Source organism: Salvelinus namaycush, chromosome 18 (genome assembly GCF_016432855.1).
Source record: "Salvelinus namaycush isolate Seneca chromosome 18, SaNama_1.0, whole genome shotgun sequence".
Taxonomy (NCBI): Eukaryota; Metazoa; Chordata; class Actinopteri; order Salmoniformes; family Salmonidae; genus Salvelinus; species Salvelinus namaycush.
In genome coordinates this window covers 31,906,338-31,924,366 of record NC_052324.1, presented here as the reverse complement: position 1 = coordinate 31,924,366, position 18,029 = coordinate 31,906,338, and the positions used below count along the sequence as shown (strand labels likewise).

The following is an 18,029-nucleotide window of genomic DNA, read 5'->3' as shown; positions in this document are numbered from 1 at the left end:
AATTGTTTTTCCCCCCTCATCAATCTACACACAATATCCCATAATGACGAAGCAAAAACAGGTTTTTAGAAATGTCTGCAAATGTATATAAAAAATTTGAATTAATTAAATATCACATTTACATAGATATTCAGACTCCTTATTGAAGCACCTTTGGCAGCGATTACAGCTGCGAGACTTCTTGGGTATGGCGCTACAAGCTTGGCACACCTGTATTTGGAGTTTCTCCCATTCTTCTCTGCAGATCCTCTCAAGCTCTGTCAGGTTGGATCGGGAGCGTCGCTGCACAGCTTTTTTCAGGTCTCTCCAGAGATGTTCGATCTGGTTCTAGTCCGGGCTCTGGCTGGGCCACTCAAGGACATTCAGAGATTTGTCCTGAAGTCACTCCTGTGTTGTCTTGGCTGTGTGCTTAGGGTTGTTGTCCTGTTGGAATGTGAACCTTCACCCCAGTCTGAGGTCCTGAGCGCTCTGGAGCAGGTTTTCATCAAGGATCTCTCTGTACTTTGCTCCGTTCATCTTCCCCAGACCCTGCCGCTGAAAAACATCCTCACAGCATGATGTTCACCGTAGGGATGGTCCTTCACCGTAAAGATGGTGCCAGGTTTCTTCCAGACGTGACACTTGGCATTCAGTCCAAAGAGTTCAATCTTGATTTCTGCAGACCAGAGAATCTTGGTCTGAGAGTCCTTTAGGTGCCTTTTGACAAACTCCAAGCGGGCTGTCATGTGCCTTTTACTGAGGAGTGGCTTCTGTCTGGCCACTCTACCATAAAGGCCTGATTGGTGGAGTGCTGCAGGGATAGTTGTCCTTCTGGAAGGTTCTCCCATCTCCACAGAGGAACCCTGGAGCTCTGTCAGGGTGACTATCGGGTTCTTGGTCACCTCCCTGACCAAGGACATTCTCCTCCAATTTTTCAGTTTGGACGGTCGGTCAGTTCTAGGAAGATTCTTGGTGGTTCCATACTTCTTCCATTTAAGAATGATGGATGCCACTGTGTTCTTGGGGACCTTCAATGCTGCAGAAATGTTTTGGTACCCTTCCCCTTTTTCTCTACACGATCCTGTCTACGGAGAATTCCTTCGACCTCATGTCTCGGTTTTTGCTTTGACATGCACTGTCAACTGTGTGACCTTATATAGACAGGTGTGTGCCTTTCCAAATCATGGCCAATCAATTGGATTTACCACAGGTGGACTCCAATCAAGTTGTAGAAACATCTCAAGGATGATCAATGGAAACAGGATGCACCTGAGCTCAATTTTGAGTCTCACAGCAAAGAGTCTGAATACTTACGTAAATAAGGTATTTCTGTTTTTTATACATTTACAAAAATGTCCAAAAACCTGTTTTTCGCTTTCATTAAGTGGTATTGTGTGTAGATTGATAAGAAAAAACATTTAATTTAATACATTTTAGAGTCAGGCTGTAATGTAACAACATTTGGAAAAAGTCAAGGGGTCTGAATACTTTCTGAAGGCACTGTATAATGATAAAATGTAATAATACAATTGCATAACAAACACATAACCTAGGACAAATTCTCTGTCTGATAAAAAACATCCCTGATCTCTGTCATGTTGTGTCCCTGTCCTTTAGGAGACGTGGTACTGGCCTGGAGAGGTGAGTGCTGACCCTGTGGTGATGAGTGGGGTGAGATGTTCTGGCACGGAGATGTCCCTATCCCAATGCCTGCACCACGGAGCTCACGTCACCTGTCCTAAAGGAGGAGGACGCAACGCCGCCGGAGTCTCCTGCTCAGAGAGTAAGGGACTTGTTACACTAACAAAATATGTGAAGTAATACCTACCTTTCTTCAACATCAGATTCACTACTATCTTTATAATTAGCCTTTGATGTGGTGTGGCCAAAACCTCATTCATGCTGCATAAGAGCACTCCTATTGCCTTTCCCTGTCAGTAGTCAACCAGTACTAGATGCCTTGCAGCTTTCCCTCTCAGTAGTCTACCAGTACTAGATGCCTTGCAGCTTTCCCTCTCAGTAGTCTACCAGTACTAGATGCCTTGCAGCTTTCCCTCTCAGTAGTCTACCAGTACTAGATGCCTTGCAGCTTTCCCTCTCAGTAGTCAACCAGTACTAGATGCCTTGCAGCTTTCCCTCTCAGTAGTCTACCAGTACTAGATGCCTTGCAGCTTTCCCTCTCAGTAGTCTACCAGTACTAGATGCCTTGCAGCTTTCCCTCTCAGTAGTCAACCAGTACTAGATGCCTTGCAGCTTTCCCTGTCAGTAGTCTACCAGTACTAGATGCCTTGCAGCTTTCCCTGTCAGTAGTCCACCAGTACTAGATGCCTTGCAGCTTTCCCTCTCAGTAGTCAACCAGTACTAGATGCCTTGCAGCTTTCCCTCTCAGTAGTCAACCAGTACTAGATGCCTTGCAGCTTTCCCTCTCAGTAGTCTACCAGTACTAGATGCCTTGCAGCTTTCCCTGTCAGTAGTCTACCAGTACTAGATGCCTTGCAGCTTTCCCTGTCAGTAGTCTACCAGTACTATATGCCTTGCATTGAATGCTGATAATAATGGTTGAATACCAAAACATGAATTTGTCTGTCCTGGCCTTTTTATAACATAATAACTATAATAACTGTAACATTGTAATGATGAAGTATGCTCACATTTTTAACCACTGTCTCTCTCTCCCTCTTCCCTCCCTGCTCTCCCCCTCAGCGGCCCCTGACCTGGTCCTGAACCCCCAGGTAGTGGAGCAGACCACCTATATGGAGGACAGGCCCATGTTCATGCTGCAGTGTGCTTATGAAGAGAACTGCCTATCCACCACCTCCAGCAAGACCCCTGCCAACTCCTACCGCCGCCTGCTGCGCTTCTCCTCCCAGATCCACAACAACGGACAGTCAGACTTCAGACCCAAGGCTGGACGCCACTCCTGGGTGTGGCATGACTGCCATAGGCAAGTTGCTCCATGGCCCTTCCTGTTTGTTTGTGAAATTGAAAGATATGCTTTGTTCACACAGCATGTTGTTAGCCCAGGGCTATGCGCAATGTTATCCAGGCTAGAATTGTATTATTTGTTTAATATGGTGATATACACTCAGTTTGCAGTTTATTAGGTACACCCATCTAGTACCGGGTCGGACCCCCCTTTTTTCTCCAGAACAGACACAATTCTTTAGGGCATGGACTCTACAAGGTGTCGGAAATGTTTGTTGCTCAATTGGTATCAAGGGACTTAAAGCGTTCCAGGAAAACATTCCCCACACCAGTACCGTGGACTCCAGGTAGGATGGATCCATGGACTCATGCTACTTGCACCAAATCCTGACTCAACAGGAACTGGGATTCATCGGACCAAGCAATGTTTTTCCACTCATCAATTTTCCAGTGTTGGTGATCGCGTGCCCACTTGAGCCGCTTCTTGTTTTTAGCTGATAGGAGTGTAACCCGGTGTGGTCATCTGCTGCAATAGCCCATCTGTGACAAGCATCGACGAGTTGTGCATTCCGAGATGCCGTTCTGCACACCACTGTTGTACTGCGCTGTTATTTGTCTGTTTGTGGCCCGCCTGTTAGCTTGCACGAATCTTGCCATTCTCATTCGACCTCTCTCATGCAACGAGCTGTTGTCTCCCGCAGGACTGCCGCTGACCGGATGTTTTTTGTTTGTTGCACCATTCTCTGTAAACCCTAGACACTGTCCTGTGTGAAAATCCCGGGAGACCACCCGTTTCTGAGATACTGGATCCGGCACGCCTGGCATCAATGATCATACCACTCTTAAAGTCACAGATCACTTGTTTTGCCCGTTCTATCGTTTAATCAAACAGTAACTGAATGCCTCGATGCCTGTCTGCTTGCTTGGCCTCGATGCCTGTCTGCTTGCTTGGCCTCGATGCCTGTCTGCTTGCTTTATAAAGCAAGCCACGGCTACGTGACTCACTGTCTGTAGGAGCGATCCATTTTCGTGAACTGGGTGGTGTACCTAATAAACTGGTCACTGAGTGTATTTTACCTCATAGTTGTGTCGGTCACCATGACTACCTAGTTGTCTTTTTATAGGTGACTGACGTTAAGGGAACGTTCTACTGAACTCTCTAGATAACTCCGTTCTTGAGCCATTTTCCATTTCCATACATTCTCTGCCCTGTAATTGGCCACGGACTGAAACGTCTCAGATGTTTTCTGTCAAGGCATTGGGTGAACTAAGCAAAGTCGGCAGCTTCACACAGTCACCAGTTTTACACAAATAAAACCCTCAGTGCCTGTGGGATTATGCATATAATCTGAATCGCTAAACATATACAATTTTAAAGGCAAATGTTTATTATGGGTTTCTTAGTGTCTGCCTTAGTGCCATATGTTTCAACAGTCTCTAGCTCTGGTATACAAACATATCTGCTTCAGAGAGAATATAATAGACTCTACAGTAGATGGCAGATCTATTTATAAATGAAGTGTCTCTCTCTTTCTCGCTGTGCCCAGGCACTACCACAGCATGGAGGTATTCACCCACTATGACCTGCTCAGCCTCAACGGCACCAAGGTGGCAGAGGGACACAAGGCAAGCTTCTGTCTGGAGGACACTGACTGTGAAGAGGGTAAGAGCCTGGATAAGTAAATGTGTGTCCCAAATGGCACCCTATCCCTTACATAGAGATAGTATACGGTGTTATAAGGCCCTGGTCAAAAGTAGTCCACTCTATAATGAATAGGGTTCCATTTGGGACACAGACAGACTAGCTACGTATACTATCTTGTCTACCTAGTGTTCCTCACTCCTTGCATAGCACATATATAATACAGCCTGAGCAATAGCTCAACATGCTCTTTCACTCACAAAAGATTCTGTGCCAATGTATGTACTTTGATTAACTTTGATTTATTGTCATCTTGACAGGTATTGAGAAAAGATACGAGTGTGCCAACTTTGGAGAGCAAGGCATCACTGTTGGCTGCTGGGATACGTACAGACATGATATTGACTGCCAGTGGATTGACATCACAGACATCAAGCCCGGAGATTACATATTCCAGGTAAATTACCTTTCTTCTTACGTAAGGTCTTTCCAGTGAAGGAGTGCGTCCTAAATGACACCCTATTGCCTATATATCCCAGGGCCCATAAGGCTCTGGTCAAAAGTAGTGCCATTAGGGACGCAACCAAGGTCATTCCTCTACACTATTAGGTCTAATAAAGTGAATTAATTAATTTTATTGGACAAATGTAAAATGCATATAGAGTTTTTTCATTCAACTGAGCAAAAAATACGACCCTAACCCTAACTATGATTATCAATGTTAATTTCCATTCTTTGTGTTGGATAATGATTCACAGCATTTTGCTCTCTCCAACAGGTTTTTATTAACCCTAACTATGAGGTGCCTGAGTCCGACTACTCCAACAACTTAATGAAGTGTAGATGTAGATACGACGGCCACCGTATATGGATGTACAGCTGTCATAATGGTAAGACAATGGAGTGCCACAATTTGTGTGACTGTTTTACCTCAGAAATTCTGTGTTACTGCATTGTTCCGCAACCACTTTCATAAATGAAAGTTGGATGTTTGCAGACCTCACAAGTAGACTAATGTTAAGATGTATAGATCCAGCCATTCATTTGTGCAGGAGGTATATACAGTTGCTGGATGTTAAAGGGCAAGTTCATATTCATTATCTCCAGCACCAAACCAGTGTCTACATATGTGAAAACGGTGTTGTAGAAAAAAATAAGTTCTACCAGATGACATCATCAAAAGTTACAACATTTGAGTGATTTTCAAACACTATGAGATTCGCAGTGACTTGGGGAGCAATAAAATACCCTCCCTCTGGCTAGAAACTTGTTGAAGGTTTTGAAAATCACTGCTTTTCTTACTTTTAATCCTACCCTATGATGTCACAGACAAGCATTTTTTTGGACCAATCTTCTTATAATTTTACTACAGATCATAGAAATACACCCTTTTCACATATTTAGACACTGGTTTGGTACTGGAGATAATTAATGAGGTTGAAAAGTGGCGTAGTTGCCCTTAAAAAACTGATGTCATGGGACTTGGTTTCATCTTGACATTACACTACTTAAGTAATCGAAAAAACGTCTGACAAACTTTGATTTGAAAGTGTAAAGTGTTGAGACGTTTTTAAATGTTGAATTGTAACAATGTGTGACCATTTGTCCCTTTCCTGTGTTCAGGTGGATCATTAAGCACTGAGACTGAGGAGTCCTTCCCTGGGCTACTGAACAACCAGGTGACGCACAGGTAAAAGGATGGAAGAGAAGAACAGAGCAACCATCACCACCACAGAGAAACTGCCAAAATGTCCCCAACCACTAGACTATATGCTATTTGGACAAGCTGCCCACCGGCCGCTGCCCACCTCTTTCAGACATTCCCTCTCCTTCCTAGGCAGATAATTTGATGTATCCTTCTGTCATCTCAAATTTAATCCCCTCTCATTAGTTTATCCCAAAAGCAGGCAGCTTCTCCCAGCTCTCTGGTTGAGATCAAGAAGGGACTGATGCAGTTTCTCACACCCCTGGGTTAGAGACATGAAATATACATTCCCAACTCTCCCCGCTAGAGGTGATGATGAGACTAAATAGCACCTTATTCCCTATATAGTGCACTATTGGGTGCTGTGTAAATTCTCTGATGTATAGTAATGAAAGTGAATCCTGCTGCACTTTCTTATTTTTTTAATGATAAAACATTCAAAGGTCAAAGGTCATTTCTGCAGAGGTTGGATATCTCTGACAAAGAAATCTTTCTTGAACTATGAACAAAGACATATTTGGGAATACTACAGACTTCGTTGATCATTATCTAAAAATAGATTTGTATGGCTTTATAAAGTAAGGGCCTCATATAGGCTACTCTCTAAGTAGCTTAATGAAGATGAGTATTGAGGACACAGTATAGTACAATGCAATACAATAGGATCCAATAACTAACTGCCAGTAAGTGCGTTGTTGTTGTGAAGTGTTTAACAAACAGATGTCCTGTGATGTAGTAATTTCACCTGTCTTCTATTTTCTTTTTCTCTGGAAATTTAGACATTATTTTGAAGTACAAGGTTGTTACCCTCACCAATCTTTCAGTCTGTGGTATAGATTTCTATGGTCAACACGCTCTATCTTTAAGTTATTCTGTCATGTTTCCCATTCTGACATCTGTATTCAACCCCAGTACCCATCCCAAGTGCCTGAGAAGTTCCTTAGACTACTCCACGCCACAACAGTAGTGGCGGTAGTACGGTAGTTAAAATGGAGGGATACAACTAATGCCCCTCAGTGCCTTATATTGAGAGAAATAAAGTCTTTATTTTATTTTCTCATGCATATGTTTCTTTTCAACATTCACGAACAATCTCATATTTTCAAGCAAACATCATATTAGTAACTTATTGTTGTATAAGTCAGGGATTTTAATTGCATTTTTTCCATTTTTCCTTTCAGTTTTTTTGTACAATAATGTGTGTCTCATTATTGTATTGTACTTTAAAAAAATAATGGTGCTACCAAACTGTTATCCTCTGTTTTATGAGGGTACAGTACAGTGACAGCTGAATGGCTACAGTTTGTTATGCTAACTGTATACTTGAATGGAGTGTAAAAATCCATAATGTCCTTTGTTTGATAACTATATTAAAGCAAACAAATCTAAGTTGTTGGTTGGATATTCAGATATTTGGTCATTTAGCAGATGCTGTTATCCAGAGCAATTTACAGGAGCAATGGGGGTTAAGTGCTTTGCTCAAGGGCACATACAGATTTTTTACCTAGTCGGCTCAGGTATTCGAACCAGTTACCTTTCTGTTACTGGCTCAGCGCTCTTAACTGCTATCTGCCACCCAGATATAAATTATGCCTAATGCCACCATCCTCATGATCACACGCTGTGCTGATTTCCTCAGTCCTTGAATTTGCTGCCATCTTTTGGTTGTTTTACTTTAGGGTAGTGATTTGGCAATGTACCGTAAAGCAGTAGTCTACTACAGTTTGGTATATACAGAGATAGAGAGGACTAATGTGGCCTTTTGGCCACTAGAGGCCTCTATCATTCTCAATGATGATATATGATCTCCACCCTCTGGTCATTTATAGTCATTACAGTTTGTTCTTCACTGCTCTGTTGACTTTAATATAATTTCTACAGTATGACCAAGGGATGTCCTTTAACATCTGAATTCTGAATTACTTCAACGGGAGTGACTTTGTTTTAGTGTGGCATCAGCAACATTCTCACAACTATTTTAACTCTTTCATTTATGCTTCCTTGCCATTTGTTAGAGAGTTATGTGCGCATTGTGCCACACCTAAAGAGGAGAGGAATACAGTTATATTACACGCTGTCATAGTCCATAAAGCAAATGACAGAATGAGTTTGACGTACTACAAAAGTTCTGGACTTTCTGCAGCAAGCTACTCCAAATGACAAGCCTTGTAGGAGCATGGTATGCATTTCGTTTGGAGCTGTTCACTGGGTGACTGCTTTCAGGGAAAACTAGAGAGAGATGGACGTCCCGTTGACATTGGTCGGAGTAAATCCAGGCCTCATTACTCTTTGTTAGGACTGTCTCCTGTGCAAATGTAAGCAGCCCTGCATTACTCAGGTCTAGTAAGGTTTATCTCCAGCACCCCCAGGAACAGGGCTGTTAAGAAAACTGTGAAGCAGCTTGTCAGGTTAAGACAAATGCTCCAGGTCTCAAGCATAGGTTTGTGCCCCAAATGGCACCCTATTCCCTATATAATTAACTACTTTTGACTAGAGCTCCATGGGCCCTGGTCAAAAGCCTTGTGCACTAAAAAGGGAATAGGGTGCCATTTGGGACGCAGCTATAGATACAGAATTTAGCCCCAGCCATGCATAGCCTACTACCATGGAAGATGTGATTCATCCAGGACCATAAACTCCACACCTATCACCCTTTGACTGTTTTAGTTTTTAGTATCCAAGTGTTTGTCTAATCCCCTTCCAACTACCAAGACCACCCATTCCCCTGATATACTGTAGTCCACATAGACACACACATGTCCAACAAGACACATAGACTAACCACACTCCTCACACGGCTGAGGGTCTTGTTTTGTGGCCGGGGAGGGAAGACCACCTACTATGCTGTGCCACCAGGAGGGGAATGTCACAGGTAACTTGAGACTGAGTTCAGTGGCTAACAACAGACATTCGTTTGACTAGACATGCTTGGGCAAGAGAAAATCTCCTTCTACTCTATGAGGTAACAAAGAGCTGCATTCATGTGATTAAAGGTTGAAGGGAGATCGAATTATGTTTGAGGCATGGCTGAATAGAGGATGTGCGAGCTAAAACCAGAGGGGATATGGTTCAGCAGTCTCTTTCTCTGGCTCGGCTTGGGAGAGGACAGGGAACCAGAACAGGTGATGGGCTCTTATTTCTCTTAGTCAAGAGTTACCACAGAGCTCATGGGAAAGTTCTGTGTTTGCGTCCCAAATTGCACCCTATTCCCTATGTAGTGCACTACTTTTGACCGTAGCCGTAGCTGTGTCCCTTTGTCAAATCTTACTAGAATTCTCTCTCCACCTCCTTAGTTATACCCAGAAGGACTTTTCTGTGAATGTTTAGTTTAACAGAGAAAAATACTACTGTTTTCAGTGAGATTTATTAGTGCTGGTGCTCTTCCATAACTCTTGTGGACAAGAGAAAATATTCCCTGGAACTGAAAACATCTCTCTGGAAAGTCCTAATGTTTTTCCAACCCTTGGTTGCAACTTTTCCTCTCTAAATTACACTCTGACCAGACATCAGTACACACACAGTCTGTGTGAAACCAGTGTTAGTCCATCTATGCTATTAGTGTATGGATGAAGAGGAGGGCTGATCTCAGACCAATATCCTATCCCAAAATCTATTTAACGACGTGATGTCAATTTACAGATAACATTTCTATTACAGATTACAGTTTGTGTACGGTTTGTTTTCTTTAAGTGAAAAAAGTCCAGATGAACTTCTGCAGCATCCAGGTGTAGAAGATGTACACGTTTGATTTATTGTGATACAATTCACAAGTTAAGAAACAGTTTGCATTTCAACGTAAAAAAAATATCATATAAAAGGTATACTAATTTATAATTTCAAATTTCAAACACAACAGAAAAGTTAAAAAGGACATATTAAATACATTTTCATGTTGGTCAACATTGTCATTTTAAGAATACAATTAAATTATATTTGCAATAAATGAGGATAGTTCATGTGAATGACTTAGTTATATCTTTCTTTCATTATTACCTACCCTCAAAAAATTGCATAAAATCTATTGTAAAGAATTTTGTAGTGTTAGATTATCAATAATATAGCACTAACAGGGAAACGTTGAGATTTCAGTCTGACTAAATAACCTCAGCATTTAACATTCTATAGGAATTGCTATGAAATGGATGTAGTTCCACTGAGCAATGTCATATTCAATCGTCCTACGCTGATTGCATCTCTATATCATTAGCAAAAATATTATCAATCTAATGTCTATCTTTCATACACTTGATCAATACAAGAACAAAGAAATCAAGAAGTTGGGGATGTTAACAATCATCTTAGGTTTTTAACTTGCTTGCTGTCAAGTTTATAGAGTAAAGTGAGCACAAATTAGGATAATCTAAATAAGATGGATGCTAGGATAGTATGCTAAGCACAGGAGGCTGGTGAGGGGAGGATGGCTCATAATAATGGCTGGAATGGAGTGAATGGAATGGTATCAAACACATGGAAACCATGCTTGATACCATTCTATTAATTATGTTCCAGCCATTACTATGAGCCCATCCTCCACAATTAAGGTGCCACCTGTGATGCTAAGATGCACCTGCCCTGAACCCACTGAACTGATTGAGGCAATCTGCACAGCAACTACAGGCATTGGAGACAACACTTCTGAGCCTAACGCTGAGGGAATCAAATGTGCATACATAGCCTACCCACACACAAGTCAATTAATGCATGGCAAACTGAACAGCAGTCACAAAACAAACACTATGCATGGCACAGGTACATTTGACAAAATAACCATCTGAGCATTGACGCAACATGCAAGTAGAATGCATGAATACAGAGAGAGAAAATACCTTTTAGAGGATTAGGAGTCAGGGGACGTATTACAATACTGTCATATTCTAGTTGATCTTATTTCACTTTAGGAAATCATTTAAGATTTTGTTCTGTACTACGGCCCCAGCATAATACAGGATACTGTACATGATAGGAAACCGAGTTTAAAACTAGAGGAGTAGGAGTAAGGGGATGCTTTACAGAAACATCCTAATTGTCAAATCCCATTTTCTCTCACTTTAAGATGAGATTTAAATGTTGTTCTTTACATTTACATTACATTTAAGTCATTTAGCAGACGCTCTTATCCAGAGCGTCTGTACTATGTCCCCAGCATCATTTACTGTAGCTGGGTTAGTAAAGTGGAGTATAGAACAGTGCAAGGGAGAAGAGTACAGGGGAGATTGTAGAGACACAGTAGTCAGAATGGGAGCCAGGAGGGCTGGTATGATGTTCAGCTGGCTGAAGGTTCAGGGGGTCCTCAGTCTGGAGGTGTGGAGGTGGACCCACCCACCCAAGACCAGGTGATGCTGTGACAGAACCAGATGAAACCAGCCCCGGCCTCCTCAGAGCTCCAGCCCAGACAGCCTGGGATCTGCTAAATGTAAGAAAAGCTCAGTGAAACAAAAGCCCCCTAAACAGCAGGTAGTGAAACTTTTCTATCTTTTTGGGGATCTGTCAAACAAATGTCAGTTAGCTAGCTACTCTCATCTCTATGGCTCTAATCACACACTATTGACTTCACCATCACACAACTACACCTCACACATCACCGTGCTCAACCACTATTTATTACCTCACTTATACAATTCTTTTTATGCGACCTGTTCAAGATAAAACAAAGCAGTGCGACAAAAACAACAACACAGAGTTACACATAAACAAACGTACAGTCAATAACACAATAGAAAAAATCTATGTACAGTGTGTGCAAATGTAGAATAGTAGGGAGGTAAGGCAATAAACAGGCCATAGAGGTGAAATAATTTCAATTTAGCATTAACACTGGAGTGATAGATGTGTAGATGATGATGTGCAAGTAGAGATACTGAGGTGCAAAAGGGAAAAATGTATGTTGGTTATATCAAAGCCATTCGGTTATTTTAAAGCTGTTCTGAGAAAAATCCTCAACTATCAAGTATTTCATTACATGTATCTTTATTTTACATACCATATTCACATCTGACAGCTTTCTAAAGCGATCAGCATGTTGGCAGGTTGACACCAGGAAAACACCCAGGGCATTGGTCTTTTTCCTAGACAATACTGTGGTGGAACAGGAGAAGCAGCATGTGGAAATAGACATGGCACGGTCGTCTGTTAATGACACATTTTTCAACCATTAACTGCTCAATGTCTGTTTTCCTACACTGCGGTCTGGAGCAATTACGCCAGAGGACCGTTCATCACACACTTCCCCCCGAACTGTGAAATTCCACGGCAGGTCCACTGAGGGCCTTCTGCTCTGCTAGAGAAGCAGGAACGAGTATGCAGCAGAGCAGCGGGACGACACTATTGCAACACTGTCCAGTGGGCATAAAAGACTGTATGACTGAAACAGCACGAACACATTCCCTTTGCTAAGAGTGGTTTATACTTTCTATGAATTTCTAATGAAAATAATAATCTGTGTATGCACTTTGTTCCACCAGGACCAGGGCTGCACCAGCACCCGATGAACAAATAGGGCTATGTGGCCTTGTATGGCTCAGTTGGTAAGGCATGGTGCTTGAAAAGCCAGGATTGTGGGTTAAATTCCCAGAGCCACCCATACGTATGGATTAAAGCGTCTGCTAAATGGCCTGTTTCCCGTGTGTAACAAAATGTGTAAAAAGTAAAGGGGTCTGAATACTTTCCGAAAACACTGTTTACTGTATGTTCTTCAGCCGATCCATTAAAAACAATTGTTTCTGTATGATAAGTTGGATTAAGGAATAAAGACAGACACCAATGTTAAGTTCAATAGCCTTGTTAAGCATTGTACAAATCCCTACGCCTGGAGTCTGGGGAACAGTCCAACTAGTCGATTACCTATCAACTAGACTCCGTAACATCATCCTTTTCAATAGAAAGTGCAAACATAACGGCATAACATTGAGTTCTTAACAGTCAAGTCATAACAATTGAAAAGCATGACATTTTCTTTTTACTTCAGCTGTCATCTTTTTTAAATTTTTTAAATTTTTGAAATATTTTTTTAAATTAACAGACAACAAGTTAAGTCTCTTGCTTACAGAGTAAGCCTGTCCGGTGGCTTGCACAGCCGACCCACCCGTGAGTAAGTATTGGCTCTGACAGGGGTAGGATTAGGGCCACGAGCTGGAGAGTTTGGTGGGGTAGAAGCTTCACCTTCAGTTGGCTCATGTCTCAATTCTGCACCCCTTACCCTTAGGCCTGGACTGTGATCCAGCTCATCTAGGTGAGTGTATGGCATGTTCTGGTTTGTCTGCTCTGCTACGCACAGATCCACCCGATTGCGACGATAGAGGGAACCACCAACATCCACCAGGTAAGAACGTGGTGCAACTCTCTGTAGGCATGTGCCCAGCCTCCAAAGTCCTGTGTGGTCTCCCGGCAGCGGTTTCATCCTTATAGTTTCACCCACCTCCAGCTCTGGTAGGTCTCGAGCAGTCCGGTCGTAGAAGCACTTAGCGAGCTGCTTTCTGTGACGCAGTTTGTCCGTGACGCCAACCATGACGCAGGGCTCAAGTAGCTTGTTAGCTACGGGGATAGTAGTCTTCAGACGTCTGGACAGAAGGCGTTGTGCTGGGCTGCTGTCCATGTTTTCGGTGGGTGTGTTCCTCCACTGTAAGATCGCTTTCCATGGGTCGTTGCTGTCGCGCAAGGCCCTGCTTAACAGGTTTTTTGCAATCTTGACAGCTGATTCTGCCTTGCCATTTGCTTTTGGGTGTCTTGGAGAGGAGGTCACGTGGTCAAACTCCCATTCTGAGGCGAAACGCTTGAACTGTGCAGTGAATTGTGGGCCATTGTCCGTGATTACCTTGTCAGGCTGACCTTGCCTTGCAAACTGCGCCTTGCAGCGCTTTATGACCGTCTCTGCAGACAAGTCAGGGAGCAGTTCAATTTCCCAAAAGTCAGAGTAATGATCAACGAGGAGAAGATAGTCCTTTTGTCTGTGGCTGAATAAGTCCATGCTGATGATTTGCCAGGCCCTTGTGGGCAGTTCGTGTGACATCATGGTTTCCTTTTGCTGTTCATGAGCGTACTCGTTGCATGTGGTACAGTTGCTGACAAAGTCTTTAATTTCTGCTTGCATGTTTGGCCAGTATAATGTTTCACGAGCCTGACGGTAGCATGCGTCACCTCCAACGTGACTGGAGTGTATGCGGGTAAGCATCTCTGGACGTAGTGATTTGGGAATAATGACCTTCTGACCTCTGAACAAGACGCCATTTTGCACACTGATCTCATCTCGAAAGGTCCAGTATTCTCTCACTGTGAAAGGTGTCTCCTCTTTCAGATATGGCCAACCTGCGAGAGCCATGGACTTCAGTGACTGTAGGTGTTCGTCCTTGTCAGTATGTTGCCTGATCTGGGCTAGGCGGTGATCTGTCACGTTTAAGTAGTCTGCCTGATTGATCTGTTGAACATCTTGTTGTTCCTGCTGTAGCGAACAGATGGCCTGCCGCTGATAGGCAGTGCCTCTACCTGTACATTGTGCTGTTGCCCTGCTCAGTGTGTCGCTGATGTACATCTCAGGTCCCGGCTTGTAAATGACCTTCAGGCTGTAGTTTTGCAGAGTCAGGAGCATACTTTGAAGCCTCTTGGGCGCGTTGAGGAGAGGTTTACTGAATATGGCAATGAGTGGTTTGTGGTCAGTTTCAGCGGTGACCAGCTCTCGACCATATAAGTAGTGATGGAATCGCTGGCAGGAGAAGACGATGCTGAGGCACTCTTTCTCAATTTGTGCATAGTTTTGTTCGGTGGGGGTGAGCGCTCTCGAGGCAAACGCAACGGGCTGGCCTTCCTGCATAAGGCAGCATCCAAGTCCCCTTTGGCTAGAGTCGCTCTGGATTGTGACAGGCTTCGTGACGTCGTAGTAGCGCAACACTGGCATGGATGAAGCCAGAGATTTCATCTCCTGCACTGCGGCCTCGTGCTTGGGTAGCCAGTGCCATGGTGTGTCTTTGTCCAGCAACCGGCGCAGAGGCTCACAGACTGCTGATAGGTGTGGCATGAACTTTGCAAGATAGTTTGCAAAGCCGATGAGACGCTGTACTCCTTTTGCATCAGACGGGTTTGGCATGTCGAGGATCGCTTGGACCTTGTCTGGGTCCGGCTTCAGGCCTTTTGCCGAGAGAATGTGGCCATGGAAGTGGACGTCTTTCACCTTGAACTGCAGCTTCTTCAGGCCAAGACGAAGCTTAACTGATCGGCAGCGCTCCATCAGTGCCAGGAGCTTCACATCGTGGTCGCGTTCTGCTTCTTCGTCTGTTTCACCACAGCCTACGATCAGGATATCATCGGCGATGGGTTCAATGCCCTTGAGCCCAGCCAGTAACTCGTGCTGCTTGCGTTGGTATACCTCAGGCGCCACTGAGACACCAAACGGGAGCTTGAGCCAGCGTTTCCGACCCCAGGGGGTCCAGAAGGTAGTCATGAAGCTGCTTTCTTCGTCCAGCTTGCATTGAAGGAATGCATCTCGGGCATCCACCAAGGTGAAAATCCTGGCCTTGGGAAGCTTATAGAGGACATCCTCTAGTGTCGGCATGATGTAGTGGGATCGTTTCAGTGCTTGGTTCAGATGCTTTGGGTCGATGCAGACCCTCAGCTTCTCTGGTTTTTTCACTATGACCATATTGCTGATCCAGTCAGTTGGTTCAGTCACAGATGTCATGTGGCCATCGGCCTCATACTTGTCCAGCTGGGCCTTCACAGCCACTTTCATTGCAATGGGCACATTGCGAGGAGCACACTGGACTGGAGTAATGCTCTCATCCACTTCAAAGTGTACCTCCCCAGGCACTGATTCAACGGGCATGTTGAATACATCGTCATATCTGCTGAGTAGTTGTTCTTTGGACAGGGGTCCATGCTGGACATGATCCACAATGTGCAGGTCATTTGGTACAGTGAACTGCATCAGTCCCAGGCGTTCGCATGTAGAGCCTGAGAGGAGAGGATTTTGACTGGTTTTCACAATCTCAAACTCCAGCTTGTGTTTGCGTCCCCGAATAACACATTCGGTCTCAAAGGTGCCCATAGAGCTCATTAGTTCTCCTGAGTACAGCTTTAGTCTAGTATCGCTGGGAAATAGATGTGTGTCAGGTGCCAGATTGATTTTGTCTTTGTAGCTCATTACGTTGCATGTAGCACCCGAATCCAGTTGACATTGTTGTTGCTTGTTGTGTAATCGTAGTGTCACAAACCATTTCTTCCCTCTTGAGTGTACAGCCCCAATGGATTCATGCATGTAAATGTAACTTTCACTGTTCAGCTCTGAACATTGAGTAACATCATCAACACAGTGAATCTTGCCCTCACTCACCCTTCTTTTGCTTTTGAGACACACTTTTGCAAAGTGATTATTAGTTCCACAAGCTCTGCATGGTTTTCCGTAGGCCGGGCAGTGCTCTTTGCCACGTGTGTGTGTATTCCCACAGTATTTACATGCTACGGGGCTCTCTGTGTTCACCGTTCGTGGTGAATTACTCTGCCTCGATTGGTTTTGTCTGAATGTCTGCCTAGCAACAGCGTGAACAGTATCAACGTCGGAGCGTGGGGTTTCCGTTTCCATTGCTCTCATTCTCATGTCAGTGACTTCAGCAGTGCGGCACATTTCGATGGCAGTTACTAATGTTAAGCCTCTCTCTCTCAGTAGACGCCGGCGCGTATTCTCATTTGCAATTCCCAGTACTATTTTGTCACGAATCAGTTCATCTTTCAATCCCCCGTATTCACAAGTGGCGGATTTCTCTCTCAAACGGGTTACAAAGTTGTGTACTGACTCACCCTCTTCCTGTTTGCAGCTTCCGAAAACGAACCGCTCGTAAATTACGTTTCTGGCGGGTTTGAAGTAATTCTCCAATGCATCCAATATAGCCTTTGCATCACACTGTTGTCGTGCCGTGAGGGTGAGATTGTGCCGGTAGATATGCCTGCATTCGCTGCCCATTAAACTCCTCAGAGTTGCCGCTTGTACCTCGTTGGGTTTCTCATGTAGACCGGTCGCCAGCGCATAGTCCTCGAATTCATCCCTGAAGTTGTCCCAATTAGTATTCCAGTCCCCTGTGAGAACCATGTGATTTGGTGGCGGAATGTTCGCTGCCATAGCAATGGAATAGGAGATTTCTTTGCCTTCAGTCATGGAGGTAGGTAGTGATGCTAGCTAGCCAGCTAACAACGAGTTGATCAGTGTTGTGAGTAGGAAACGGCTTGTGTTCGCATATGGAACGTAACTGCGCCTATACTGTACTTAGCTACAAAAATAACAAACGTGTGTTTTCCGAGCCACTTCTGATACCATGTTTCTGTATGATAAGTTGGATTAAGGAATAAAGACAGACACCAATGTTAAGTTCAATAGCCTTGTTAAGCATTGTACAAATCCCTACGCCTGGAGTCTGGGGAACAGTCCAACTAGTCGATTACCTATCAACTAGACTCCGTAACAACAATGGCTCTCTCTACAGGCAGAAAATTCACAGAGACAGTTTGGGTTAGGCCTGACTGAGTGTTGAAAAACACTAAGCTGAGACGTTGTCATTAAGAGTTAGTAAACCTTTCACAGCATGACACTTGTTGATGAAAATGGGTTGGGATCTCAATGGAAAAATTATGTTTTTTGTGATATGCAATAACTTACACAAGCTGTAAAGATGTGCTTGAGTGAGGTAAATAGATTCAAGACATGATTTTTAGTGCTCTTGAAAATCTTGGGACAAAAACACTGTGCTGTCAGAGTGGCTGTAATACTGTCATATGATTCCACCAATATAAAACAGAGTA

General features: G+C 43.7%; 1 protein-coding gene across 1 annotated transcript in view; it reads left to right on the top strand.

The window, feature by feature from the left end:
• The window catches only part of LOC120063360 (lysyl oxidase homolog 2B-like), a 47,427-nt gene extending 40,116 nt beyond the window's left edge, over positions 1 to 7,311 (top strand). The window contains exons 9-14 of the mRNA XM_039013700.1: positions 1,597 to 1,762; positions 2,683 to 2,923; positions 4,452 to 4,567; positions 4,867 to 5,003; positions 5,325 to 5,436; positions 6,170 to 7,311. Coding sequence (XP_038869628.1) covers positions 1,597 to 1,762; positions 2,683 to 2,923; positions 4,452 to 4,567; positions 4,867 to 5,003; positions 5,325 to 5,436; positions 6,170 to 6,240 — 843 coding nt within the window. The 3' untranslated portion in view covers positions 6,241 to 7,311. The remainder of the gene's footprint in view (positions 1 to 1,596; positions 1,763 to 2,682; positions 2,924 to 4,451; positions 4,568 to 4,866; positions 5,004 to 5,324; positions 5,437 to 6,169) is intronic.
• The last annotated feature ends 10,718 nt before the right edge of the window (positions 7,312 to 18,029 follow it).